We start from the raw sequence: 27,805 nt of genomic DNA, 5'->3' as shown, positions 1-27,805 counted from the left end.
CTTCCCCTCATCCACCTCTCCTAGTTCTCAGAAAGGGGTGGTCCTCCTCCACTACAAACTGTCTCCAGCCTATCAAGTCTTATCAGGGCTGCCTGTTTCCTCTTCCTCTGTGGCCTGGTAAGGCCATACCACCAGGGGGAAGTGATCAAAGAGCAGGCTCCATGTCAGAGACAGACCCTGCTCCCCTTACTAGTAAACCTGCATGGAGACTGAGCTGCTTATTGGCTACATCTAAGCAGGGGGCCTAGGTCCTCTCCATGCATGGTCCTTGGTTGGTGTATCAGTCTCTGCAGCCTCACCCCGCCCTCTTGTCGTCCCTGCCTGAGCACAGATTTGTTGGCTCTGTCGGTCTTCTTCTGGAGCTCCTGTCCTCTCTGAGCCCTTCTAGCCCCAGGAGTCCCTGTGCTCTACCCAGTTTGGCTGTGAGTCACAGCATCTGCTTCCATTCCCTGGTAGGGGGAGGACATCTGTAACGGCTCGTTCTGTTCCAGCTCCTCAATGGCTTTTGGTGTCTCCTCCTGTTTGCCCGGCCCCCACCTCCCCCCCATGAGAATTAAGTATCCTCCCGAGAGTCCTCCTTGTTACTTAGCTTCTTTATGTCTGTGGATTGTAGTATGGTTATCCTGTATTATATGGTTAATATCCACTTATAAGTTTGAGTATAAACCATATGTTCTTTCTGTTTCTGGGTTACCTCGCTCAAGATGATCTTTTCTAGTTCCCACCATTTGCCTGCAAATTTCATGATTTCCTTGTTTTTAGCTGAATGTTGGTCAATCTGTAGATGCACCACAGATTTTTTTTTTTAATGTATTCTTCAGTTGAGGGACATCTCTGTTGTTTCCAGTTTCTGGCTATTATTAAAAAAACCACTTTGAACATAGTTGAGCAAATGTCCTTGAAGATGCAACTATGCCACTGTTGTAAAAACTCAGCAGCTCTTTTTGTTTTTTTCTTTTTTTTTCAGATCTACTAGTACAAGTAGCACAAATTCTTGCAAGTATTAAAGTATCAACTATGCTTCCAGAGAACATATTTTAAAATAAAAATTAGTACATATTTTCTCTGTCAAATGTTTTTAATTCATTAATAAGATTTATCATAATGGATAGCAAGTTAATTTTGTTCATTATATGATTTGATAATGTAAGTATATAATATAATATATCCTCATTAGAATTAATGTCAGCTGTTTTCATTTCATTGAAAATTATTTTACCTTTTAATCCATGCAAATGTACACATATTTTTCTCAACTACAGTCTACACAGAATAAAAATGAAACTCTCTTTATAAATATATAAAAAAAATCATGTTCTGATGAAATCAGATTTCTGGGAATAATGAAGTCAAGTTACTGAGTTATTTCACTTACTTTATTTTTTTATTTTCATTTTTTTTATTTTTGCAGATATTATTTGAATTTATTGTATTTCCAATTTTTTGCTTATTTTTTTCTTTTTCTTTTTATTGATTACACTTTATTCACTTTGTATCCCCCCATAAGCCCCTCCTTTCTCCCCTCCCAATCCCACCCTTCCACCCCTTTCTTCATGCATGCCCCTCCTCAAGTCCACTGATAGGGGAGGTCCTCCTCTCCTTCCTTCTGATCTTAGTCTATCAGATCTCATCAGGAGTGGCTGCATTGTCATCTTCTGTGGCCTGGTAAGGCTTCTCCCACCTCAGGGGGAGGTGATCAAAGAGCAGGCCAATCAGTTCATGTCAGAGGCAGTCCCTCTTCCCATTACTATGGAACCCACTTGGACACTAAACTGCCATGGGGGTTGCAGGGGTTCTAGCTTATCTCTATACATGGTACTTGGTTGGAGTATGAGTCTCTGGGAAGACCCCTGTGTTCAAATTTCTGGTTCTGTTGCTCTCCTTGTGGAGTTCCTATCCTCTCCAGATCTTACTATTTCCCACTTCTCACGTAAGATTCCCTGCACTTTGCCCAACAGTTGGCCATAAGTCTAAGCATCTGCTTTTATAGTCTTCAGGGCAGAGCCTTTCAGAGGCACTCTGTGGCAGGTTTCTAGCTTGTTTCCTGTTTTCTTCTTCTTCTTCTTCTGATGTCCTCCCTCTTTGCCTTTCAGGATGGGGATTGAACATTTTATTCAGGGTCCTCTCTCTTGATTAGTTTATTTAGATGTACAGATTTTAGTAGGTTTATCCTATATTACATGTCTATATGAGTGAGTATATACCCTGTGTGTCTTTCTGCTTCTGGGACAGCTCACTCAGGATGATCCTTTCCAGGTCCCACCATTTACCTGCAAATTTCATGATTTCCTTATTTTTCATTGCTGAGTAATATTCCATTGTGTAGATGTATCACAATTTCTGCATCCATTCTTCAGTTGAGGGGCATCTGGGCTGTTTCCAGCTTCTGCCTATTACAAATAAAGCTGCTACAAACATGGTTGAGCAAATGTCCTTTTTGTGTACTTGAGCCTCTTTTGGATATATGCCCAGTAGTGGTATGGCTGGATCTTGAGGAAGCGCTATTCCTAGTTGTCTGAGAAAGCGCCAGATTGATTTCCAGAGTGGTTGTACAAGTTTACATTCCCACCAGCAGGTTCCGCTTTCTCCACAGCCTCTCCAGAATGTGTTGTCACTCGTATCTCACTATTTTAAACCCAAGAATTTATAAAAACTTACATCAAGCCTTGAGGTGAGACAGCTTTACTCAAGGGCCTGATTCCCTTTCCATAAAACAATATATACAACTATTTCATACAAAACAGTAAGTTCCTTGTATTTTGTGCAAATCAGAAAATGCTAAACATCAGGGCCACAGCATTACTCCATAGGGTACAAATGAGAGTCAGTATTGTGCTTTTATTATTTCCACAGCAAAGCCCAAGGCAAGCTTTTATTGTTAGAAGGTGACTTCCAGCCTGTGGTTATTCGAAGAATGTAACCAGAATCATCAACCAAACACCGTGTCTTATTCAAAGGCCAACCTTGCTTAAAATGACAACTACAGTGCATATCCTGCCCAAAAGATTTACACAGATGAGAAAACACCCTTTTCTACCCCCCCCAAATGAGCACAAATGGGTAAATATTAACCGAGCCATCTCATTTTCAACAAAAAGAATTTGGCTGAGTATCTTACTGTAGCTTCTTTATGTTTCCTAATTTAATCCAAATCATAAAAATAATAATTATCAATATTTCAAGGACCTACAAAAGGGTTCTACAGTTAACAGCCTGACATAATGCCATGTATTTCTGTGCCCTCATCACCATCTCTAATACCTCAATAACTTTTTGAATTCTTCATCCTGACACATGGTTAAATAGAAAGACAGATCGCGAGTTCTCATACTGACTCTCAAACTCACTGTGATGTCCCATAGGCCCCATACAGCAGATGTTAACTCTCCTTCTTTTCCTTTATGTGCCTTCATCCTCTCTTACCCCTGTAAGGCTTTGGCTGTACAACAAATCACAGAATCATTAGTGGTTTTAAATTATCTTTCTCACAGAAAGATAGTAGATTTGTGTTTTTTTCTATGACAGATATACAGTAGCATAACCACTTAATCCTGTCTTCATTAATTGTCCAACCATCCCTTTCTAATCATGCACTCGTGTATTTTCATAATTATTTTAATTATTCAGTTCATTGGGCTTATCTTTTTTCCTATACTTTCCAAAAATCACTTGATCTAAAAGTTGGAAAGCAGCTAAAATATTAGGACATTAACAACTGTCCTGTTTTCCAATGAGCTGCACAACTGTATCTTAAACCCAAACAACTGCATTCCCGTGCCTGAATTTTCTGTTCCTATCACTCACAACTAAGACTCAACAGGTTGACAATTCCAAATCTCTGATATGTGAAGATAAACTATTAGATGCAAACGATTCAGATGAGCACTACTGGGGAATATGCATTTGGCTATTCTATTCAAGTGGCACAGTGTCTGAGAACTGTGTCAGTGTAGAGGAGAGGGGGATTCATGTTTAGACTATATAATCAAAGTCAAATGCCAACATAAAACTCAGTCAAAATGTGGGCTATGGAAATAAACAGAGTTCTCAGAAAATAAAATACAAATGGATAATAGATACTTAAAAATCCATCATTTTCACCCATGGAGGAAACACAATTAAAATGTATTTTAAGAGGAACTCTCATGCACTATTGGCCAGAATGCAAATTAGTACATTGGAAATAATGCTAAGTTTCTCTGAAATAGATGTACCTTATGACTCAACTGTTCTAGTCTAGGGTATATACCCAATGGAGACTATTTCCAACTAAAGAGACACATATTTAAACATGTTCATCAACTGCTGTATTCACAATAGCTAGGACATAAACAATGCATCCATCAATTCATCAATGAATAATGAAAATGTGATATCAATATTCAATGTACTTTTATTTAGTTGCCAAGAAACATAAAATTAAAAAAAAAATTCATAGGCAAACATCCATAGATGGTGCTAGAATGAGGTAACCCATACCCAGAAAGAAAAATGTCACATGTTCTCACTCTTCTGTGGATTTGTCATCAAATCTTAAGACTTGTGTATTTACTTTGGAATACCTGTAGAATCTGAGAAAAGTATTTTTAAATGAACTGAAGTTCATAAACTCTCAGAGAATTACCAAGCTAAAATTTTTACTTAGGTCTTTGCTAAGAGAAAAAATAGGTGGCCCTGAAAATATTGGTGGTGAAAGACACAATAAAGACTTCAAGGAAATCCAGAGCTACATAGTGAAACCCTGTATCAAAAGATAAGAAGGAGAAGAAGAAGACGAAGGAGGATGAGGAGGATGAGGATGAGGAGGAGGAGGAGGAGGAGGAGGAGGAGGAGAAGGAAGGAGAAGGAAAAGAAGAAGAAGAAGAAGAAGAAGAAGAAGAAGAAGAAGAAGGAAGAAGAAGAAGAAGAAGAAGAAGAAGAAGAAGAAGAAGAAGAAGAAGAAGAAGAAGAAGGAAGAAGAAGAATTTAGAAAATGAATTGTCTTGATGAAGAATTTAGAAAATGAATTGTCTTGATATTGTCCAAGTAGAACTGATAATATGGAAGGCAAGGAGAGTAGGGAAGGATAAACCAGACCATAGAGAGAATGTCCCCTCAATTCCCACTTGACAAAACCCATCTGTCTACTCTCAGTTGCAAACTGCAATTACTTAGCATCCATATTGAGGGACAGAAAGAATAGCAGCTGGAGACATATTGTATTTGTATTGATGAGTGTACATGTTTGAGAGTAGCTATTTAAATTAAATAAATTGTTCAATGCTTAACATAAGTAAAAATAAGATTGGAAAAAACCCGATTTTGAAAAGGTGAATCAGCTAAATATTATATTTTCAATTAGTTTTAGCATAACCAATCCAAAAGTATGTAAATATTACAATAAGAAAATGAGAAACATTGTGACTATTTCACAAAATTTTTTTCTTTCTTTTTTTCTCAATTAGAAATATCTTCTATTCACCTATTCACTGCAGGATTTCAGCTTCCAGCAGCCAGGAGAAAGGCATAGCATGGCAATAGGGCTTTTGAAACTCAAAGAAAAGACTGTCACTCCCAAAGTACCAGCTATTTCCCTTTGAATACAAACATACTATTTGAAGTAATTCATTTAGCTTTTTCTAAAGGTGCCTTGTGTAACCTTGCAAGTGGTGATTTGTAACATGGCAGGCTGTTATCAGGCAGCTACAATATTTTACCTCAGCTCAATAAAGAGCAGCATTATTCTAAGACTCATCCATCCAGAAACATTACATGGGAGGCACACTCCAATCCCAGTTCATGGGCATTCATTTGTTGATGAAGGGAAAGGAGGAGGCTGTGCCAACAGTGGTAACTTGGTTCTTTCATTTCTAAGCAATTTCACATGCTTAATCTGCGCTAGGAGGGAAGAGAGAGATTAAAGGCCACCTATGTTCAGCTACCTTTGTTCATTCTTTTGGCAGCAGTGCATCTGAGCAAATTCCAAGACCCAGGGTGTCTGCATTTGTTCCCTGGGTGCTTACCTAATGGAGTATAGCCTGTTTGTTGTTGTTCTGGGGTTTGGGGTGTTTTGTTATTGAATTTTTTTGTGGAGGTGGGCTAGTTTGGGGTATTTTTGTTGGTGGTGTTTCTAGTTTTGCTTTTGTTTTATTTCTGTTTTTTTCTTTATTTCTCAATAATAAGTTTGAACTACTAAGGGACTGACACTCTCTAGAAGCTTTCCAGCTAGGGATAATGAAATGCCCTAAATCCTTCAACTCTCAACTTACATATTTTACCCTCTTCCCAAATTTCCCCATTATGATTAAGTGCGAGTTACCTATAGTGATGCGATGCTTGAAATCAAACTCTTTGGAACCACCTTTCCTCACATTGTGGTTTGATCATCTCCTGAGAACATTTCAAAACACTTAGATTTATTTTGAAGACCAGGTACCTGACAATTAGTGGGTTTAGTTCTGAGTCTTCTACCTCAAGCTCAAGTTACATGTATCTGTCTTAACAAAATAAAGAGACCATCTGCGGAATGGGAGAAGATCTTTACCCTCTCCTCTTCTAACAGAGGAACACTAAATAGAATACATTAACTCAGAAATCTCAGAAAAATACCAACAGAGGAGGAAGCAGCCCAGTCAAATAGATAGGCAAACACTCTGAACACTGCACTGAAGAAACAGCGCCAATCGGCAACCCAGACATAAAAATGCTCAGTATCTATAGCAATCGGAAGTGAGAATGAGAACTGCATTGAAATCCTATCTCACCACAGAGTGGCTATTAACAAACAACAGTAAAAATGAATGTGACGTCCACGCTATTGACGAGCACATGCTCCAGAAAAACAAACAAAGAAAAAACATTATGGAACCTCCTTACAAGTCTGAAAAAGAAACACACTGGTGCTTAGTTTATACCCAAAGGAAATAAACTCAGCATTTAAGAAAGATAAACAAACAAATGTTTATTGATGAAAAATCACACTATGAAAAGCATTGGGTGACTCTATGCATCTACCGCTAAACAGTTGGATAAAGAAAGCATGGCTCACACAAGGAAGCATTTCCAGTTATCAATGGAAATGAAATCATGCTATCTGGAGGAAAATGGATGGAAACAGAAATTAATCATCTTCACTGAAATAAGCCAGACACAGAAAGATGATTATATCACGTATTTGCTTACATGTGGGAAGAGAAAAATGATGACCAGCAAGGGGAAAGAAGAACCAAAGAGGGGCTACGAGAAGAAGAGGAGTATGGGAACCAAAGAAGAAGGAAGAGGGCAAGAGAGGGCTGTGGGTAACTGGACGCAATCACCATAAAGCACACACATATGGAAATGTCATAGTGACATCCATTAATTTGTACAAATGGATATGAGTTAATAGTTAAAATAAAAACATTAAGAAAATCATCTGTCTTTCAAGGAAATTATCTCAAGAGCTACTTCTGGAGAACATTGTAAGACAATGTGTATCGATTGTTAAACAGTGTGCCAAAATAAACAGGGAAGTCAGAGATACATGAGGACTCTAACAAGCCAGCAAGTAGGAAGATGGTAACAGAACAGCTGTATTCTTTATCCTGTATACTTAATTCTTAAGGATGGACGGATTTTGAAAGGTAAATAAATAATGTGCCATTTTAACTTACACATATTTAGACTTAGGCACATTCAAACTAAGAAATACATCTACCTATTTAAACTAATAAGGTTTCTTGAGAATTTTCATTAGTGTTATGGTTGGTAATAATATAATAATAGTAATAATATAAGTTATAATTAGTAATAATATAAGTAAGTTACTACATGAAGATTTTTATCTCAGTGTCTGCTGTAGGAAAACTGAACTTATATCCTAAGAGATAGCTACTGTCTTTATATTCATTCTGTTTTCTTTATTCAAATATCATTTGTTTTCTTGCAAATACAACCAATGCTAACCATCCCAAATAATAATATAAATATTCTATTGTAAGAGAATTACAGTTAATCGTGCATGACATTCTTGAAAACGTAAAAACAAGTGGATGTAAATGATCTCAATGCCAGAGAAAGGAAAAGGTAATGGTGTATTAGATAACTCTCTACCCCCCCCCCAGGAATAAAATAGGCTTTCGCCATTCTACTAGGTTATCCATCAAAAGCAGCTCGTGAGATCCTATTGCTTAAGATACCAACCACACACTTTGATTATATGATATAGAAAAATCAAGTGGGTGTGAGCTGGTAGATTTTTCTCTGGTGGTTTTCTTTCACAGTGTTAGAAGGTGCTACACAGTCATCTGGGGAGGCACCAACGGTCACACCTAGCCATAAACTATATGAACTATAGTATATATAGTATGATAGTATATCATCAACCCGAAAAGCAAGATGTGCACACTGGTGGGATAGTGGTATGGCTGTTAAAGGGATAACCAATTTTTGTTCTTTGATAGGTTCAAGCTCTGCTGCTCCACATAATTAGTAGTATGAACCTGATCAAAAATCCTTGACTGTGGAGGTCTTCAGCCCTACTCTTAATACTGTTATTTAAAACTGTCACAATGTAATGTAACCTTCTAAATATTTATATTTATATCCATAGGCAAACCTTACACCCAACTTTAAGAGGAGAAATTTATTTCTTTGATAACAATGGTGTAGGCTGCCAAAAGTGCTGAGAATCAGTAACAGCTGAGTGCTTAACTCTAAAAAAGATATCTCTTCTACCCCTCTAAAACTCAGAGAACACCATAGAAAGGAGGCTATAGAAAGAATTAAGAGTTGGAAGAAAGGGATATGAAATGCTGTCTTCTGGGCACAACATATACAGCACTGTTGTGAGTTCACAGTAGCTGTTGCTGCTTACAAGATTCTGATACAAGACTATGCCTATCAACAGTCAGTCATGGACCATTGAGGAGCTTATGGTGCCCTGTCCCTCCTGAGAAACAACTGGGTACTCATGGAATCTGAGAAAGGAGCAGCACATATGTATGTGCCCAAAGAGAAGCCCAAACAGACTCTAGTGGATGATTTTAAACACAGAAAGATAATCCTGATTAATCCCAATGGGTCAAAACCAAACAATCAAACTAATGTTAGAAAATTATAAAATAAAAAACGTTACGAATATGGAAAGGAGACTAGCAGACAGGAGACTGAGTCATGTAGAGTAGGGGAGATCAGGGGGTTATAACAAAAAGAATGCACTTTACACAAACATGAAATTGTCAAATATCAAACTCAGTGAAAGTTTCATAAAATGATAATAGTATGTTAGTGAATTAGTTAAATTATTTACAGTGCATATGCCTTTCAAAACATCACATGATAAATGATTAAAAATACACTTTATAAATCTCACCTTAAAATAAAGAAATATTTAAGAAATTGAGTGTAACAATAGAAAATGAACAGAAAAAAAAAGAAGTGAGAAAAAGTAAAAGAAATAGAGAAATGCATAAAAATAGGAGAAATTTGGGGCGGGGGGAGAATCCTTTTAACTCAAGAGTCCAAAGTTGGCTAGGTCTTTGGAAAGTGGAAGAAAAGAAGGAACGCTCTGATCTCTCTTCCATTGTACACTTCTGTTGTGTCTGAACAGAGCACATAAGCTCCAGAATATCTGTGCTAGCAAACACGTATGCTTGCTCAAATTTAATGTTAAACTGGACTCAGAAAATGTATAGTGGTGGCTCTGAGGTCATAGCAGAACCGAAGGGAAAATACACTGTAATACAAACACACAAAGAAGGGGATGAAGGATCAAAGGATCCAATCAAACCTAGGGGGCACCTAAATTTTCCCTAAAACAATGATATTAGCTATTTGAGGGTGGAAAAGAATCAAATCAAAGAAATGTATATTTACTGTTTACTTATAGCTAAAAGTACCCAAATCCAAACAATAAGCCAGAGATGCAATAGGGACTGTAAAATCTGTATTTGACCAGAACATTACTGCTAAATGTTTCCTCTTTCACGGCAAGTGAAGGAAGAATTTTCCAACACAACAAAACTGTAAAAACATGGAATAAAATTTATATTTATTGGTTATCTAAACAAAGCTTCCATTTCCAAGAATGTTTCTACATGTAACTGTTGAATAGTGCAAAATGTTTTCCATTCTTCATGATCTTCATGAGTGTCTATTGGTTGTTTTAACTACTCCTGTAGAAACACATTTCTGTCTTTTTGTGTCAACTTTCTGCATTTAAATCCATTTCCCTCAACCTAAATGCACACATACAAACACACGCATGCGCGCGCGCACACACACACACACACACACACACACACACACACACACATCTCTATCATTTATAAGTTTATTTTCCTTTAGGGGCTATGGAATCTTGCCTGCAAAGAAACATACTTGTGTAAGAATTATCTTGTCAGATGCCAGCACTGATGTTTTCTGCCAGTCTGGATCACTGTCAACTCTTGTTTGGGTTCTCAGTGTTGATGTGATAAGTGTGAACGTGTTTACTGACTGTCTGTGCTTTGCTACATGTGCTTTTAGGATAAGTGCTAAGTCACCAGTTATGCCCTTAAGCAACCTCAGAAATGTATGTTACATTCCAGGCAGCGGTGAAACTGTCAGTTACCATGCCAATGAAGATCAAGACTCACAGATGGGCAATTACTATGGGCGCAGACACAGGCTTGTTTCCTGGTCTATAGGTGTATAGGCCAAGGGTAAAGGCCAAGTTTTCTTCCATCTAGCACATTTTTTTTTCTGCAAAAAATAGAAAGGCCTTATTGCTCATAACTAAGTGTATGGATTAATGTACAATGTACTGGAAAGGCCTTGGGTTTCTGCTGATCCCTGCCCTCTTATGGCACTGAAACATTATACCTCAGGAAAATCATGCTAGTGTTTTCTCAATATGGAAGCTCCTCTTTAGCCTTAGATATATTACTTCTTTACTGATACAATATGGTACTGAGCTGGAGCCAACAAACACCAAGGCCCCTATGATAGCTCCTCATATTTTCAGTAACGATAGAATATATTCATATCTCCTGCAATGATTAGAAAGAAAAGAAAAATACCAAACAGCTGAATGTAGGTTTAAACACAGGACAGTTCATGTTGCCAGCTCTGTTCTGGTCTGAAGCAGACCTCCAAGGAAGCCACAGTGGAAGGTCACCCACATATCATTAAACAATACAATGTATTGTTTTACTATTTTACGTTTACGGATACACCTTCTTTGTCTGTGCACATGGTTTGGAACCCTACACAAAGAAAACCTTCAGAAAACAATGTTGAAAACTCTGGGTGTTAGAACCTTACATGAGACGGCAATCCCCTTCCTGGCTTACAGAGCACAAACAGTAAGACCAAGTGTGATATAAACCTATAGTGAATGGCTAAACACAGCTGCAGAACACATGAAGACAACTTCCTGACCTTGAGAAAGACAAAGGTGCCTAAGGTCACCACAGCATCACTATGGATAAAAGAAAAAAAATGTTAAAGTAGACCAGATAAGTTAATAGCTTTTCTTCAAAACACATTTCTTTTTAAAAAAGACATTTTATTTTTAAAATAAAAATTTAAGTTGTACACTTGGATGCGATATTTACAGTTCATATGGTTAATGAATGATACAAATGAAGAACAAATAAATAACCCACAACAGTAATAGACCAGCAATCCAATTTAAAATATGTCAACTTCTAAGCAATCATTTTGATGAGAATATGAGTAAGTGGCCAAAAAAGAAAAAAAAAAAACACATAAAATATGTTCCCCACCATGATTTATTAAGGAAATCCAAATAAAAGCAACAGTATCTTAACTCTTCAAACCAAAAGAATATCTGATATTAAAAAGACTGAGACTTCAAATGGTGGCCCGAAAGAACGACCACCAACATTTTCATATTTCCTGTAGAGATGGGGGGATAGACCCCAGAGGATTTTAGAGAATTGGCCATGTATAAGGTAAAACAAAACCATATTTTAAAAGCTGCTAACTCTACCCCACATAAAGAAACACTGTCTAATCCCAGCATGGTGAATGCATGATGGTACTCTCTACTTAAGAGGCCAAGGCAGCCTCTATGTAACCCAGGTCAGCTTGGGATAAGTAGAGAATTTCAGGACAGCTGGAGCTACATTGATTTCCTACCAAGCAGGAGAAAGGGGATATGAACACTTGTGACAACTTATTCACATAATAATTTACTACAGAAAGCTGTCCAAATGTACAATCAGAAGAGACAGAATAAACTGTGACACTTTATATAACGGCAAAGATATTCAGCAATAGAGAGAATAAGCTACCAAGGAATGCAGTAACACAGATGACTGTCAAAGATACAGTGAGCTCTCAAGAAAGATGATTAGATACTATATTAATGCATCCACAGGAAATTGAGGACAAAAATCAACATCACTTGTTAAAGGATATGAGGATCGTGGGAAGGAGACGTGAAGGCACTATCTGAGCTGATAAGAATATTATCTGTGTTGTCAAGGGTGTTGTTCACACAGACTGTATAATTAACAAATCTCAGCATAGTGTCTGTTTTAAAGATACATTTCTGTTTACAAATTTCACCTCATTTTTTAAAAAATAAGATAATCACAGACAGTGAAACAGATGAAAAAAAGTTGTTGTTAATATCTTCACTGGCTAATTATTACACAAAAAAATCTGAGGAATTTATCAGATAATTTCCAGATCCAGGAAACAGTATTTTTACAAAGAATCAAAGGCCTATGAGGACTGAGAAAATTTCCCAGAGTTAGAAAGCAAACAGGTAGCAGATCTGGGATTTGGATTTTCACTTGACCTGCCAAGTTCTTTTCACTAGAATAGTAGCTTTTGAATGATTTTTTTAAACCACATTCTGGAGTAAGAAATAAGCTAGTAATTTCACAGACAAACAAATCTCCCACACAAGTTATAATAAATGCTTCACAAAGTGATGTTTTATCTGAAACATATATTTTAAGTGGCACCTTCTTTTTCTTATGTCCTCACAGTCTTTGTTTTTTTCCAAAATGGAACAGCTCTGTCACTCACCATGTGGAAAGAAAATATGCTTGTGTGTGTTCATGAAAGCTTATCTACAAAGGTGTATGTGTATCTTTTCACCCAGTCACAGTACACTCGAACAAATGTTGGGATTTACAGCATGGGAAATTTGAGATTCGGGCCTCCCATCTCCTGCTCATTGTAGATCACTGGCCAAAATGGAAGCTGTACATTTTTAACTGGAGTGTGGAATCACAGAGAAAGGAGAAAGAGCATTAGGAAGGTAGCAATGGTTTACAAGTCAGACATTCCAACAAGTTGATACAAACCAGAACGGGGGAAAAGCAGATGTAAACAAAGGAGAATAAAAGCCTCAAAATGCCAAGGACAGGCCTTGGAAAAGCCCCTGGGAAGAACATTACGATCTTAGCATAGGATGTAGTTCTTTTAAAGCATGCTCCTTGTCATCAGAAGAACTGGCAAAGTAGAAACAGTGGGCTGGAAATGGGGGTAGAGCGATAAAGGATAGTACATGTGCTATTTATAGTAGCAAAATTAATAATAATAACAACAATAATCATCATAGCATCATCATCATTTTCTTAGTTTAGAACTGCCCTCACTTTACACATGAGGTCAGAGGAACATTAAGTTTAAAAACATCAACTCAAAATCAAAGCCTCCATGTATAGGAACAGCAAGTAGACTTAAGGAGCATAGCTACCCTATTGGTGATTTAACCTACACTCCAATGCCTTTCCCTTCTACCGCTCCCTTAAATGTTAAACCACACAAGTCCACTGTGTGTGTAAGTGGGGATGATAAATATTATCAGCGTCAGATGGTTCAATATCCTGCCTTATGAAGTCAGCATTCTCTTTGTTGGGACCTGGGCTCCTATTTGTTCCTCTTCTACACATGCATTTTTCTCCACATTGATGTTTTCCTTTATTTCCTTTTCTGTCCTAAGTCCAGTAGATGGTATTTGTGATTGTTTCCTTTTCTTTTGGATTTATTTTTGGCTATTGTTGCTGTCTAGAGTTTAAGAAAAATATCAGTATCAGCCTAGGCTGACCTCGAACTCACAATCCTCCTGTCATCACTTCTGAGCGCTATGGTTACTAGTGTGTACTCTCATGCCCAGTTATTCTATTAGAGAATACTATCTGTAGCGCACAATTTTCTCCATACCCATTTACCTCTGTACCTGAGTTTATATTAAACATTCTACTGGTCCTTCAATGTGTATCCACCTGACCTCAGCTCTAACCTTTTGAGTGACATCTCAGCAACTGACAACAACTTTAACCCTATTAGTAAGGAGCATATCTGAGAGCAAGCATTATTCCTTTCAGTTATCATCTTTTCTATCCAAACCAAGTTTTTTTTTCCTTTTCTTTTATTTTTGTTAACTTATTCACTTTGTATCCCAGCTGTAGCCCCCTTCCCTATTCCCTCCCAATCCACCGCTCTCTCCCTCTTCTTTTCCTATGCCTCTCCCCCAGTCCAATGATAGGGGAGGTCCTCCTCCCCTTCCATCTGACCCTAGTCTATCAGGTGTCATCAAGATTGGCTTCTTTGTCTTCCTCTGTGGCCTGATAAGGCTACTTCCACCTTGTGGAGGTGACCAAAGAGCCAGCCCATCAGTTCATGTCAGAGATGGTCCCTGTTCCTATTATTGAGGTATCTTCTTGGACGCTGAGCTGCCAGAGGCTACTTCGAAGCCAAGTTTTTAAATCTGATCTTTCCATTGTCCCTCTCTGCACTACAAGATTTGAGATCAGTTCTCCAGAGCTGCTTAAATGGTTTACTATTTTAGCCACCTCACATCCTGCCCCCATTGAAGACCTACCCTGGCCATTCCCCAAGAGTGCTGCCATACTATGTGTCAGTAAAATGCTGATCTATTTACTACTCCTTAATCCTCTTAAATGACCTCCTGTTGTTTTTAACAGGAGGCCCAAATTCTTAAATATCACTTACAAGGCATGCATGGCAAGACACTACCATTCCATTACTGTTACTTTAAGCAATGTTGGAATACATAAAGATTCATTCTTAGTACATATCTTTTATATATATCTAACAATGGCTATTCACAAGGAAGGAGAGAGACTGTAAGAGAACAGTGGTACATGCCTAGAAACCAAAAAAGCTTCCTGAGAGACTCACCAAGACCACTTCTTTTGAAATTTTGCCACTTATTGTATCTCCATAAACATGTAATTTCTGTTTCTCCGAATTCTCTTTCTTACCAGGTTTTGTGCTATGCTTAAAATTTGAGATCATTGCTCTGTCTTTAGTAGATTTGGGGTATATTCTACTTATTTATCAAATTTCAGTTCCTGCTCCCTCCTATTGAAGGTCCCCAGACGTCTATAGACTGTCTCAGGTGTTCCGCCTGTCACTCCTGCAGCACCATCTATGTCTTTTATTGTTGTGCTTAACACACACTATCGAAATCAGTTATTTAATTCATGTACTCTCCATGACTCCTCTTCCTTAAAGTATGTATGAGACAGTGATAGCAGAAGGTAAGAACCACTTTGAACAAGTCTTTACTGTTGCCCCGTAAATCCCTGTGTCTAATTATGATTAGCAAATATATGCTACGTATATTGTATGTGTGTGTATTCTATGGAATTTACTCAGAGGGAAACCATCTGGTTTATTGTAACCCATTACAAATACTTATTGTTGGGATCAGTAAGCAGGCACTTCTACGGCCAGCCCCAAGGGACCTGACAAACCAGTTATCAGGCATTTGTGAAGACACCCAGACCACCTGGAATTACCTGCGCATGCCCTGGGTCACCCTATAAGAACTCCTGGAGCCCCCCCCTTACTCTTACTCTCTTTCTCTCCTCCTCCTCCTCCTCCTCCTCTCTCTCTCTCTCTCTCTCTCTCTCTCTCTCTCTCTCTCTCTCGTGCTCTTTCTCTCTCTCTTTCTCTCTCTCCCCCCTGCCCCTAATAAACTTCCCACGTGGAACCCATGATCTCGTGGTGTGATTTGTGAACCCAAGTGTAACCTCCACAGGCACATGTTTCCCAACATTCCTACGTTTCCTAACACTTATCACTTCTATCTCTATTAAATTTCTTTTAGTTGTTATAGTTTCATTCTACCAGACTTTCCATCTTGGATGTGCTATAACTTTTAGTTTATCACTAATTTCGGCATACTAGTCTAACTCACATCCCTGTATCATTTCTTAAGTCCATCCCAAAGCAGTATCATACCATAGAATGCCATCTGCCTTAGCACGCCCAATATTCTTTCAAATTCAACAGCTTAAAAGGTCCTCCTTCACCAGGTCTTGAATCCCAGAAGAAATGTAAACTCCAATCTAAGTCTTTCAATATGTGGCTGAACCCCTTAGTCCAATTTTATACTTAACTCTTTGTTTATAATATTTACATGCTTAAGCATAGTAACTGTATTGTACTCTCATGATTTCATTTTATAGTAAATGAATGCATTGCTATATAAATCAAATTCCTTAATTTCATAGAGAAAGTTATTTTAAATGAAGCAGGAAACACTACAGTAAGAAATATTTTTAAGTCTTTAAAAGGTTTATTAAAGTAGCATTTTTTAAATTCCCTGAATACACACACACACATACACACATACATAAACACATGTCAAGGTTTATTAATGTTGTTTGACATTTATTTTGAACTTGTATCAAATTTTTGCCTATGGTCCCACCCCTAAGTGAAGAGCACAGGTGATTTGTGCTTTTCTGAGAGGAGAATCGGCTTCCTACAGGGCCGAGCTCCTGCACGGACTGTCTAATACCAAATGGTCAGCCTAACACAGGAAGGTAGAAACACTGCCGACTGGACTACATAGACTTAGAGAGCAGGGTATGCATGTGTGCAAGCACTCGTGCACACACACATACGCTTGTACACATACATATATGTACAAGTGTATGAACATGTAACGATAATTTAAAAGGGGTCATTAATTTACTCTGGGGTGGGTGATTTGGGAGGAGTTGGAGGCAGAAGGAACGGGGAAGCATAGTATAGACGCAGTGCTCATGTATGAAGCTCTCAAAGGAAATGTACATTACCACCTCATCTGTCTCTTTACCTTTTCTTATAAAATGGGAGCAACATTGCTCATTTTCATAAGATAATTTAAAGACTCGTAAAAGAAAACATGTTACATGAATATCTCATTACTTAATCATTCTGTTACAGTCATTAAATAAATCCCTTTATTGCTCTGGCCACTGAGGCTGCCTCTTCGGAGGGGCTCTTGGGACCTGACATTATCCAGCATACAGACACACACCTGCTAAAATGCACTGTGGAGAAAACACACAGAGTCTTGTTTTTTATTAGTACAGTAAAATCTAATCGTGAACAGTTTAAAGGAAATGGACATTGATGATATCTTCTCTTATAGCAGGACAGTAACAACCAATATGTTTCCAGCTTACTAAATCCTAAAGCTCACAACGTATGGGTAATATTTAAATCAAGACATCCGTTTCTGCCCAAATGTGCAATCTGCTTGCTTTCAGACATTAAACAAAACCCTCGCTGCTCAAGAGACAAGAAAGAAGTTACAGTTTTTTTTCTTGGTTGAGAAAAGAATTAAACAAATTTAAGCAGTTATCCTTTAAAAGAAACCGGAAAGTGCCTCGGAAAATCACACAACTTCTCCAATGGTTTATTATTATTAAAATAAAAATAAAAATACTGAAATGTTCAGTTATGCCTCTCTGGAAAATTACTAAGCATTCTCAACAGCACCCTTAAACATAACACATATAAGGGCTCCTCAACCTGACTCTAAACTTGGTAAATCACCACACAACAAATCAATTTATCTTTTTTATTTTATAGCATTATACTGGTAAACTAATATGAGCAGTTTATTGACAAAGTAACAAAATATCCTACATGAACTTTACACATTAGTAACTGACTTTCGTTGAAAGCATGAACATTTTTTGTCTCTTTCCTAAGAAGCAGTGTATTTTAATGGCCTTTGGTTGTGAACATCTGCATTTCAGATCAGCATTTCTTTTTCTGAATCACTTTTGCTAAATAGTAAGCATTAACTCTTGTCATTTCTGAGAACAATGCTAGTAGCAAGCTAATGTGATTGGTGGGTAGAGTCATAGTAAGCCCCATAAAACATCCCATGCGGCCCCCCCCCCACACAAAGAGTTTGACCTATGAGTGAGTCAACAATAGGTGTTATGACTCAGAATCCCTGTGACCTTCAAAGTAACTGTTCTTCGAAATCCCCATGAGATCTACCAGACCACCCTTGAAGTATTGATAGCATGAACATGTATGTGTACATATGTGCACATGAATTTGTTAAATCCCCTACATCCCATAGATGTCATGAGTTAAACATGTATCTCTGTACATCAATAGCATTTATACATTGTAGGAAAATGTCACCAGCCCACATTAAAGAACAAGTGTGATTGTGTGATTAAATGTAACAGAGTACTAGCCTGAGAGAATCTGTCTCCCAAACTATAGCTAAATTAAGAATGTCTATAGAAAGTAACCTAAAGCAACTCCATTTTCTTAAGTGTTTATTATCTCTCTACTGAGAATTCTTCAGAATGGAGATGAGCCACAAATAACTCGCTGCAAGAGAAAGCCTAGCTCTTCTTGACACTAGCAGAAATGCACAGGAAGCATTTCTGAGAAGGTTCTCTGCTTCCCAGGCTGAGTAGGGTCTACGATATCAGTGAGGAGTGGAGCGCAACTTTTCACTGCTGTCTGGAATTCCAAAGGTAGCTCCGTATCTATAGGAAGAGTGCTATAAGAAGTATGTTCTAAAAAAGTAGTTTTAAACAATCCATACTATCATAATGCGTCAATAAAAATATCCAGGGTATGGTTCAAAAGCATATGCCTCATGCTAAGGACTAGGAAAAACTGAATTTGAGTGAGAACGGGCAATCCGCAGGTGCCCACTCACATCAGGGTCTGTAATAATCTTACCAAATCAGCAAATCTGAAAAACTACAAGTTTACAATTTAAAGAAAGAGCAACTATGATTTTAAAATTCTCCTATGAGACATACTCAACAACAGCAATTACAGAGTAGTGGAAGGAATCCTTTGACTTAAAACAGAATCAAAGAAATTAATCAATCTGCACAAAGAAACAAATGGGCAGATTCACAAGGACCCATCAGAGCAGTGGTTCTCAACCTGCCTAATGCAGGCTCCTCACATTGTGGTGACCCTCATCCATAAAGGTATTGTTCCTGCTACTTCATAATTGTAGGTTTGCTACTGTTACGAATCCAAATGTAAATACCTGATATGCAGAAATCTGATAATGTGACCCTGTTGAAAGAGTCACTCTACTCCCAAAGGTATCTCAGTCCACATGTTGAGAACAGCCACATCAGAGTAAAGGAAAAGAACCTCTACACAGGACCACAAAAGAGCTGTGTCCACACAATGTGTCAATGGCACATTCTTGGCATTACAGAGTAAAATATCCTCTCATTTCACAATTACCAGCAAATGTTAAACTAATGGAAAATAAGATTTTTAGTGAATAAATGCTTTTAAAATGATCCTCTGTGATTTGAATTAAAGCTTGATAAAAATACGGCTGAATCCAACAGTGAAGGGATTTCAAGAATGTTTTTCTTTTTTTCTGGAGATGTCTTCTAACTTGGAGAAAGGTAATGTACAAGACTGACATCATCTACTTTGTAACCATGTATCACACACAGAGAAGGAAGGAAGGCATTATGGATTCAGAGACTGGAGTCACAAATCCAACCTCCCAGCTTAGAGGGCAGAAAGACAAGATCAAACAGAACGGCATGTTGCAACGTAGCTGTGAAAAGGTCAAAAGCAAGAAAGGCAGGTTCACTCAATCCATAATAAATAAGGTAGGGAAGCTTTTATGGAAAGCTTCCCAGATGAAGGGGTAACCAGACCCACTTTGAATGAATAATAATTACAACCAGGTAGACAAATTAGGAGCGATCATTCCAGAGAAGTCACAGTACATACAACCTCCTAGATATAGGATGGGGACACGAGGCAGGCAACTGTATTTCTTGACAGATGACATAGCAGAGAGGCCCTCGCAGGCAGATTCTGAAGTCCCACGAAGACAAGCCTTCCCTGTATGTCTTGAGCAATGCCATATATGAAGCTCTCATAATGGATACTGTTGAGAGAGCACAGGGTGATACTTTGTTCTTCTTCTTCAGTTCAGTCTAGTGAGACAGACCAGTAAAAAATGGGATGATAAATGCTGTAAATATAAGAAAAAAGAAACAGTACATAGCAGCCTTGCTGTGGAAGGGTAAGGGTGAGGAGAGTGAGTGTAGGGAAGCGAATAAGTTGCTACAGGAGAGATAAATTAGGCAGAAAAATCAAGTAATAAAGCCGACTAAAGAGATATGTAGTATGACTGCCATAGTGCTTGACTTACATGTTGCAGGAATCAGAAAGAATTAAAAAGCATGATCTGGTCAGAATCCCATTTTGCTAGTTACCTTGTTTTTTTTTTTTTTTTTTTTTGGTCTTTTTGTTATTTTGTCTTTTTTTTTTTTTTTTTTTCCAGAGCTGAGGACCAAACCCAGGGCCTTGCGCTTGCTAGGCAAGCGCTCTACCACTGAGCTAAATCCCCAACCCCTCCCATTTTGAATGAATCCTTGTGAGATACAATGTGTACTGAAGTGCAGTGAAGAGGTCAGAATAGTCAGAAAAGAAAGTAAATCCAGCAGTGGCCAGTGACAGAAGCTCAGAGAAGAGAAAGGTCCTGTCATAGCTTCAACAGTGTAAACTTGGGTCTGAGGAGCTGGGAGAAAGCCTGTACTAGATGCAGCAGTTAGAGGGCGATTGTGTCAGTAGAGCCACTGTTTCAAGGCAGTGGTAAAGACAGAGGCTAGACTGAAGAATTTTAAAGAAGTAAAGTAAGAAAAATGAGGGAGCCAGGTACAGATTAATACTATCAGACGTTTGAAAGACACAAGGGAGGGTAAGTGTCAAGAAAGATTAATTTTATTACTTTTGCCAGCGAAACACATTCTATTTATTTAAGTTATTCATGTTGGCAGGGCTGCTGCAAGACTGAACAAAAGTGGGAGAGCCAAGGAGAGAACGATCTCAGGGACAAGCTCAGAGCACATGGGAAACACTGGTGTTGAGGGTGTGGGTCAACCTTGAAAAAACAGTCCTTTGTTCATTAAAGAAAAAAATGTGAGGATGGACATGGGGTCTGTATGTGAGGATGGACATGGAGTCCACATGTCAGGAGGTTCATGGGCTCTGCATGTGAGGATGGACATTGGTATAGAAGGGGGAATAGGAAGCCAGCATGTGAGAGGGGCAGTTAGTCTGCATGTGGTAGGAAGTATGGAACATAACAGCGCATATACACAGAGAAGCTGAAATCATCTTCTAAGCAGGAAGACATTGCAGGCTGAAGGGCATTGATGAAGTCTGGGTTTATCATTCAACAAAAAAGAACTAGCATTAATCAAAGAACTACGTTTGACAAATAACCATTGATGAAGGGGGGGTTAAAAATTTATTAATTTTTTTATTAATCACAATTTATTCACTGTGTATCCCAGCTGTAGCCCACTCCCTCATCCCCTCCCAATTCCACCCTTCCTCCCTCATCTCCTCCCATGCCCCACCAAAAGTCCACTGATAGAGGAGATCCTCCTCCCTTCCATCTGACCCTAGTCTATCAGATATCACCAGGACTGGCTGTATTGTCTTCCTCTGTGATCCTCTTTGATCACCTTCACAGGGAGGTGATCAAAGAGCCAGCCACTGTGTTTATGTCAGAGACAGTCCCTGTTCCCCTTACTAGGGTACCCACTTGGATCCTGAGCTGCCATGGGCTACATCTGTGCAGGGGTTCTAGGTTATCTCCATGCATGGTCCTTATTTGGAGTATCAGTCTCAGAAAAGACTCCTGTGCCCAGAATTTTGGTTCTGTCACTCTCCTTGTGGAGTTTCTGTCCCCTCTAGGTCTTTCTATATTTCCCTTCTTTTTTAAGATTCCCTGCATTTTGCCCAAAGTTTGGCTATGAGTCTCAGCATTTGCTTTGATACACTACTGGGTAGAGTCTTTCAGAGGCCCTCTGTGGTGGGCTTCTATCCTGTTCCCTGTCTTTTCCCTCTTCTGATGTCTATCCTGTTTGCCTTTCTGAGTATTGATCATCTTACCCAGGATCCTCCTTCTGGCTTAGCTTCTTTAGTGGTACAGATTTTAGTATGTTTACCCTATATTAAATATCTAATATCCACTTATAAGTTAGTATATATCCTGTGTGTCTTTCTGCTTCTGCAATACCTCACTTAGGATGATCTTTTCTAGTTCCAACAATTTGCCTGCAAATTTCATGATTTCCTTAAAATTTCTCTCTTCAATCATATTTTATGAGAAAGTTTGTTTCTAATTTCATTAATGAGTTAAAATTGTATCCAGCAGTGATTGAAATAGTAAAGTAAGAATTATTTTCCTTTTCTTTTAAAATTTATTCTCAGGCTGTGGTTAAGTAGACAATGGCATTGAAATACTAAAGAAAATATTTATATAAGATTCTCAAAACTTATTATCTGTCTGATAAGAACTACATTTCCTGATTTACAGACGAAAAAACGCTGAGTATTACATAGGAAAGCAAATGGCATCCTCACTGCATCACAGATGGTGGAAGTGTGAATACTCACTGCCAGGCACGTTGCACACTGAAATAGACTTTTTTTTATACCATGTCATTAATTGTTTTGAATGCAGACTGAAGATATCAAAAATTTAATCTGTGCCTATGGAAGTTTTTTTTTTTTGTACTTAAGAAATGTAAATAAGATTATACTAAATGTACACAGAGGAAAAAATATTATATACAAGAGAAAAATGAAAAAGTTGTGTGAATGTGTGTTTCTTAACTAGAAGATGATTAAGATGATTTAGGTCCCGTAATTTAAAACCATTCCAGGATCTGTAGAAGATATTTAGTGAATATGGTCTAAAATTTAAAGTGACCCCTATTGAGAATTTAAATCCACCTCAGTTTTGATGCTACCATTTATGAGAAATAAAAATCTTTGCTGTTGGTTTCAAGGAAATTTGAAATTTGCAGGCAAATGGTGGGAATTGGAAAAGATGATCTTTAGTAAGATAACCTAGAAGCAGAAAGACACACATGGCATACACTCACTCATAAGTGGATCTTAGCCATATAATTTAGGATAAACATACTAAAATCTATAGTCCTAAAGAAGCTATACAACAAGAAAGACCCTAGAGAAGATGCTCAATCCTCAGAAGGGCAAACATAGACATCAGAAGCAGTAGTCAGGGAACAGGATAGGAGCCTACCACAGAAGGCCTCTGAAAGACTACTGATTGAGGTATCCAAGCAGAGGCTGAGACTCTTAGCAAAACTTTGGGCAAAGTGCAGGGAATTTTATAAAAGAAGGGGAAGTTAGACTGACCTGAAGGGGACAGGAGCTCCCAAAGGAGACCAACAGAACAAGAAAAACAAAAAAACCAAAACAAAACAAAACAAAAAACTGAGACCTGGGGGCCCTGAAGAGAATGAAACCCCAACCAAGGACAATGCATGGAAAGGAACTAAAACCCTGGTTGAGAAGTAGCCCAAACACTCAGGATCCAAGTGGGGTCCCTAGTAAGGAAAGCAGGTTCTTTCTCTGGCATGAATGCAGTGAAAGATTCTCTGATCCTGGGGTTGCAGCCTTGCCAAGTCACAAAGGAAGACAATGCAATCAGTCCTGATGAGACCTGATATGCTATGGTCACATAAGAGTGGAGGAGGTCCTCCCCTATCAGTGGACTACCGGAGGGGCATAGGGAGAGAAGAGGGAGGGAGATGTAGTTGGGATACAAAGTGAATAAATTGTAATAAATGATAATAACAAAAACATGAAAAAAATTGCTATCTTCCCATTTTTAAAAATCCATATAGATCTGCAAACACAAACCTTAACTGTAGTTGCTAGATCAAGTTCTTCACCAATCTCTGAAAATAGAGCAGCTCAGAAACTACTTGTATTTGGTAATCTTCGACTTCATCCCATGACCAGTTAGCTAAAGTAGTGCTGAAGAACAGGATAGAAAGCCTTGCCTGAATCATTTTCACTTGATTTTAATAATACTCCAGAAAGTATGAAATGCCATAATTGAATCAATAAATGTGAATATGGCACCCAGCATTTTCAACCAAAAAAAAACATGTTCGCACATATATATATATGTATTTCATACACAAGAAAGACTCAAGCCTTCAAAGTAGTTCTGTCGAATGAAGAACATGGATCTGTCTCCACTATCCAGCACAGTAGACATGCCTCAAATTACAGTGTAGTGCGCGATAAATGTATCATTAATCATTAAACTAGGAGGAAATTAAAAAGTTCCGAAAATGTTCAGCTATTGATTGATTGATTGATTTCTGTTTAGGATATGCAAACACCACTCCCTCACATCAGTGGGCATCAAGATAAATAAGAATTGCAGAAACATTCAGACCTCCTACTCTCGCTACTTAATTTGAGACAAGAAAACTGGGCCCAGGGAAAGGAAGCTTACAAAATTCAGGTTAAAGAAACATAGAATTAAATGAAGGTAGATGGCTATAAATAGCTGTATGCAACTCCAGTGCTCAAGTGAAATCGAACCTGAGCCAGAACTTTAAGAATCATGTTGATTTTGCTCTATTATCATATTCAGAAACATCTTCCATAACAAATATTTACTACCTAAAATTGTAATTACAGGAGGGGAGTTATTTTAATCAAATTCATTATATGAAAACACCTTAACCCATATTATTCAAGATCTGCTTTAATAGTCAAATTTATAAATTATTTGTTTTTAATGTTTTTTTGGAAATCACCGCTACTGAAAACAAGTAAAATACAATTAAAATATAAAAACACCCCCCCCTAAAAGTAATTTGAAGCCCACAGCCTTCCATCCTAATAAAGAAGGCATAGGCTTGTGTCTAATCAGAAAGCAAAGTAAGTCACTGTGAGCGCTCACTGCTTTATATCCCTGCCTCTGGAAACTCATTCCAAAGCATGGAATCATCTGGATCATTTTTATTGCCCCCTCAGTCTCAAGACTGTCTGCACAGCACTGCTGAAATGTACCTCAGTGTGCACCTTCCTTCCATTTGAGTATCTGTGTCAGGGTTATTTATAGCTGATGCCTTCAAACAGAGCATTTCCAGGTATGAGAAATAAAATCTCCACGGTGATCCTAGAACCCTTCACAAATGGCCTTTGAAAAGACAATGGAAAACAGTGTATAATGCAACACGTGAAAGATGATTCACTGAGAAGCCCAGGCACACTCATCTTACACTGTTGTAAACGTGTGTAAAGAGCCCGGGTAGAGTTACAGAAGTGAAGTGTGCCCTGTGTATCTTTTTATGTAACTATCTGGCTACCCTGGGATTACTGTCCCTGCCTCCTTCTTTTTCTTTTTCTCATTAGGAATTCTCTGAAATTTAGGCACCCTCTTTGTTTCTTACTGAAATGCCTTTCTAGGTCTGCGCTTTCCCCTAATCCATTACAAAAGCAGGCCATACTTCCCCCTGCTGGGAAAAAATTAAATTACAAGGTGCATTAGAACAATTTCCTAAGTCTCAAGAAATTTGGTGCTTCGAAAGAAAAACATCAGAAAATCAGGTACTTAGTGTTCTCGCTCTGGTAAGACTTTCATCTACATCTCTCAGTACTGTAAGTTCTGAAAGTACAATTAATATACATTAATAACTGATGAACCTATTATTGAGCCATCTGTCCCAAAGAGAGGTCCAGTTATCAGGTCAGAGAAGATCATGCATTTGCATCTTTTTTTTTTTTTTTTTTTTTTTTTATTGTACACTGAATGGAAACGCTTCTGGAGAACAGACTGAAGTGAACATTGAAGGAAACATTTTTAATCTGTTAGTATCTATTAAGCGATGGCTATTCTTTTGAATACTCCTATCTTGATTAGGCGGTTGCCCTTTAACGGTGGATAAAGGAGAGGAGAGTTCATGACTTTAGTTTTTCGCTTTCATTTGTTATCATTTGAGTACTAGGTAGTGGTAAACACGATTGCACTGCGCTGCCCAGCACTCTCCAAAGCCAGCCTCTCCCTTCAAACACGGTTTAGAAACTTCGAATCTTCCACATTCTGATTATAAATTCCCTGGCGGTCTTTCATGAAATACTTTGTTATTATAGGCTATAATAAATAGCGACCCATTAAAGATGGGTCAAAATCAATCTAATGTCTCTGAATCATATGAGGAGTAAAATCTTCCTCTGATGCACAACTAAGTCTCGAACCTATTTTAAGGCTGAGGAGCTGGGCAAGAGGAAGATGTCACTGTCTCTTCTAATGGGGAAGACCTCAACACCCAGAGCTTCACTGTAGCCAGTCTGGGCATGAAGCAGTTCATTAATAATGAAACAGTCATCCCAAAATTCTGCAGCTGTGTTAAGCAGGAATGTTCAGGTTACTGGGTATTCGAGTTGTCTTTAGCAGCTGGCATTGTTTCACGTGTAAGGAATGATTAGGGTTAATATTTGTGACGGAGAAGTTTTCACGTGTGGCTTTTTTCAAACGACCTTTCAAAGCAATGCAAAAGGCAAGATACTCCTCCAAGAACAGAATCTCCGCTAAAATCACAGGTACACAAAAGAAAACGTACACCTTGTTTTTAAAAAAAAATGACGAACAATTGATCAATTATGGAGCGTTCCTAGGCACCAATATCTCTCATGGTACCCAATCATCACGTTTCAAATACGTTGATAAGCGCTTTAGCCTCTACTCAGCACGTTCCCATAAACGCACGAACATGCATACTTTAATGATGATTAATTCTAAGACTTTCCGGGAGAACGACTGTTCAAAGGGTATCAGAATCACTTATAAACGCAGAAGAAGAATACAATAAAAAAAAAATCAAAAGCCTGATCCGTGACCGAGATGCTCCCCAGAACACTCTGTGGATTGCAGTTGCTCCTGAACTGATTTCCCTGGCTTCTGCAAAGTGAAGAGGTCCCTGGGGGCCGACGGACACTTGCTGGTTTCCCTGTCCAGGACCCTAACAGGTCGCCTCACTCTGCCATTAGACCTCACGGCTCCGGTCTCCAGCAATTCAGCCTCGGAGGAGGCTGGCAGACCGCCGGGAAGCGGCTCCCGGGACCAGCTTCTGCCCGGCGGAGCGCCCGCCCTCCCCAACTTCACCCTGCCCGGAGCTAGCAGGCGCCGGGACCGGTCCTACCTTCCGCCAGAAGGCGCGACGCGTGCACAAAAGATGGATCCAGGCTATCCTTCTCTGCCATCAGCTCGGGCAAGTATTTCTCTTCTCCCATAGCGCGGACTTCGGACCGTGCCGGGCCGGGCTCGAACCCCGCCTGCTCGGACGCCGCGGCCGCTGGCTCCCTCGGGGACCGTCCTTCCCGCGGTGAGCGCAGCTCTGGCGCCTGGGGCTGCGCCGCCCGCGCCGGTACCTGTCTCTCCGGAGCCCCTGCCCGGCTCCGGCCGCGGCTTCAGCTGCCGAGGCTGCCCGCGCGGCCCGCCCCCGCCGGCTTCCCATTGGACGGCGGGCCCGGGGGCGGGGCGTCCGCGGAGGCGGCGGGGCATCATTGGGCGGGGCCGCACGTCCTGTGGCGTGAGTGGCAGGAAACTGCTGAGGCGGGGAGGGCGCTCCCGAAGTGCCGGCGCTCTCTCCAGGCCGCCTCAGCCCGTTGGGTGGTCAGGCCTGTCCGTCGCGGTGTGGACAGCCAGGCGTCCGGGGTGCTGAGAGAGCAAGAACGTACGTGCCGGGGGCAGGGATGTGACGGACTC

The 27,805-nt window shown here is 39.2% G+C and overlaps 1 protein-coding gene across 3 annotated transcripts in view; it reads right to left on the bottom strand.

The window, feature by feature from the left end:
• Khdrbs2 (KH RNA binding domain containing, signal transduction associated 2) overlaps positions 1-27,526 on the bottom strand; it is a 469,930-nt gene extending 442,404 nt beyond the window's left edge. For 2 of the 3 annotated variants that reach the window (XM_060369817.1, XM_060369816.1), the window contains exon 1: positions 27,240-27,525. In XM_060369817.1, coding sequence (XP_060225800.1) covers positions 27,240-27,330 — 91 coding nt within the window. In that variant the 5' untranslated portion in view covers positions 27,331-27,525. Of the gene's footprint in view, positions 1-27,239 lie in introns of all 3 variants that reach the window. The other variant, XM_021646488.2, reaches the window with a different exon arrangement.
• Between the last annotated feature and the right edge of the window lie 279 nt (positions 27,527-27,805).

This window comes from Meriones unguiculatus, chromosome 16, assembly GCF_030254825.1.
Source record: "Meriones unguiculatus strain TT.TT164.6M chromosome 16, Bangor_MerUng_6.1, whole genome shotgun sequence".
NCBI classification, from domain to species: Eukaryota; Metazoa; Chordata; class Mammalia; order Rodentia; family Muridae; genus Meriones; species Meriones unguiculatus.
Note: the sequence above shows the minus strand (reverse complement) of the source record. Positions and strands in the feature narration are given on the sequence as shown.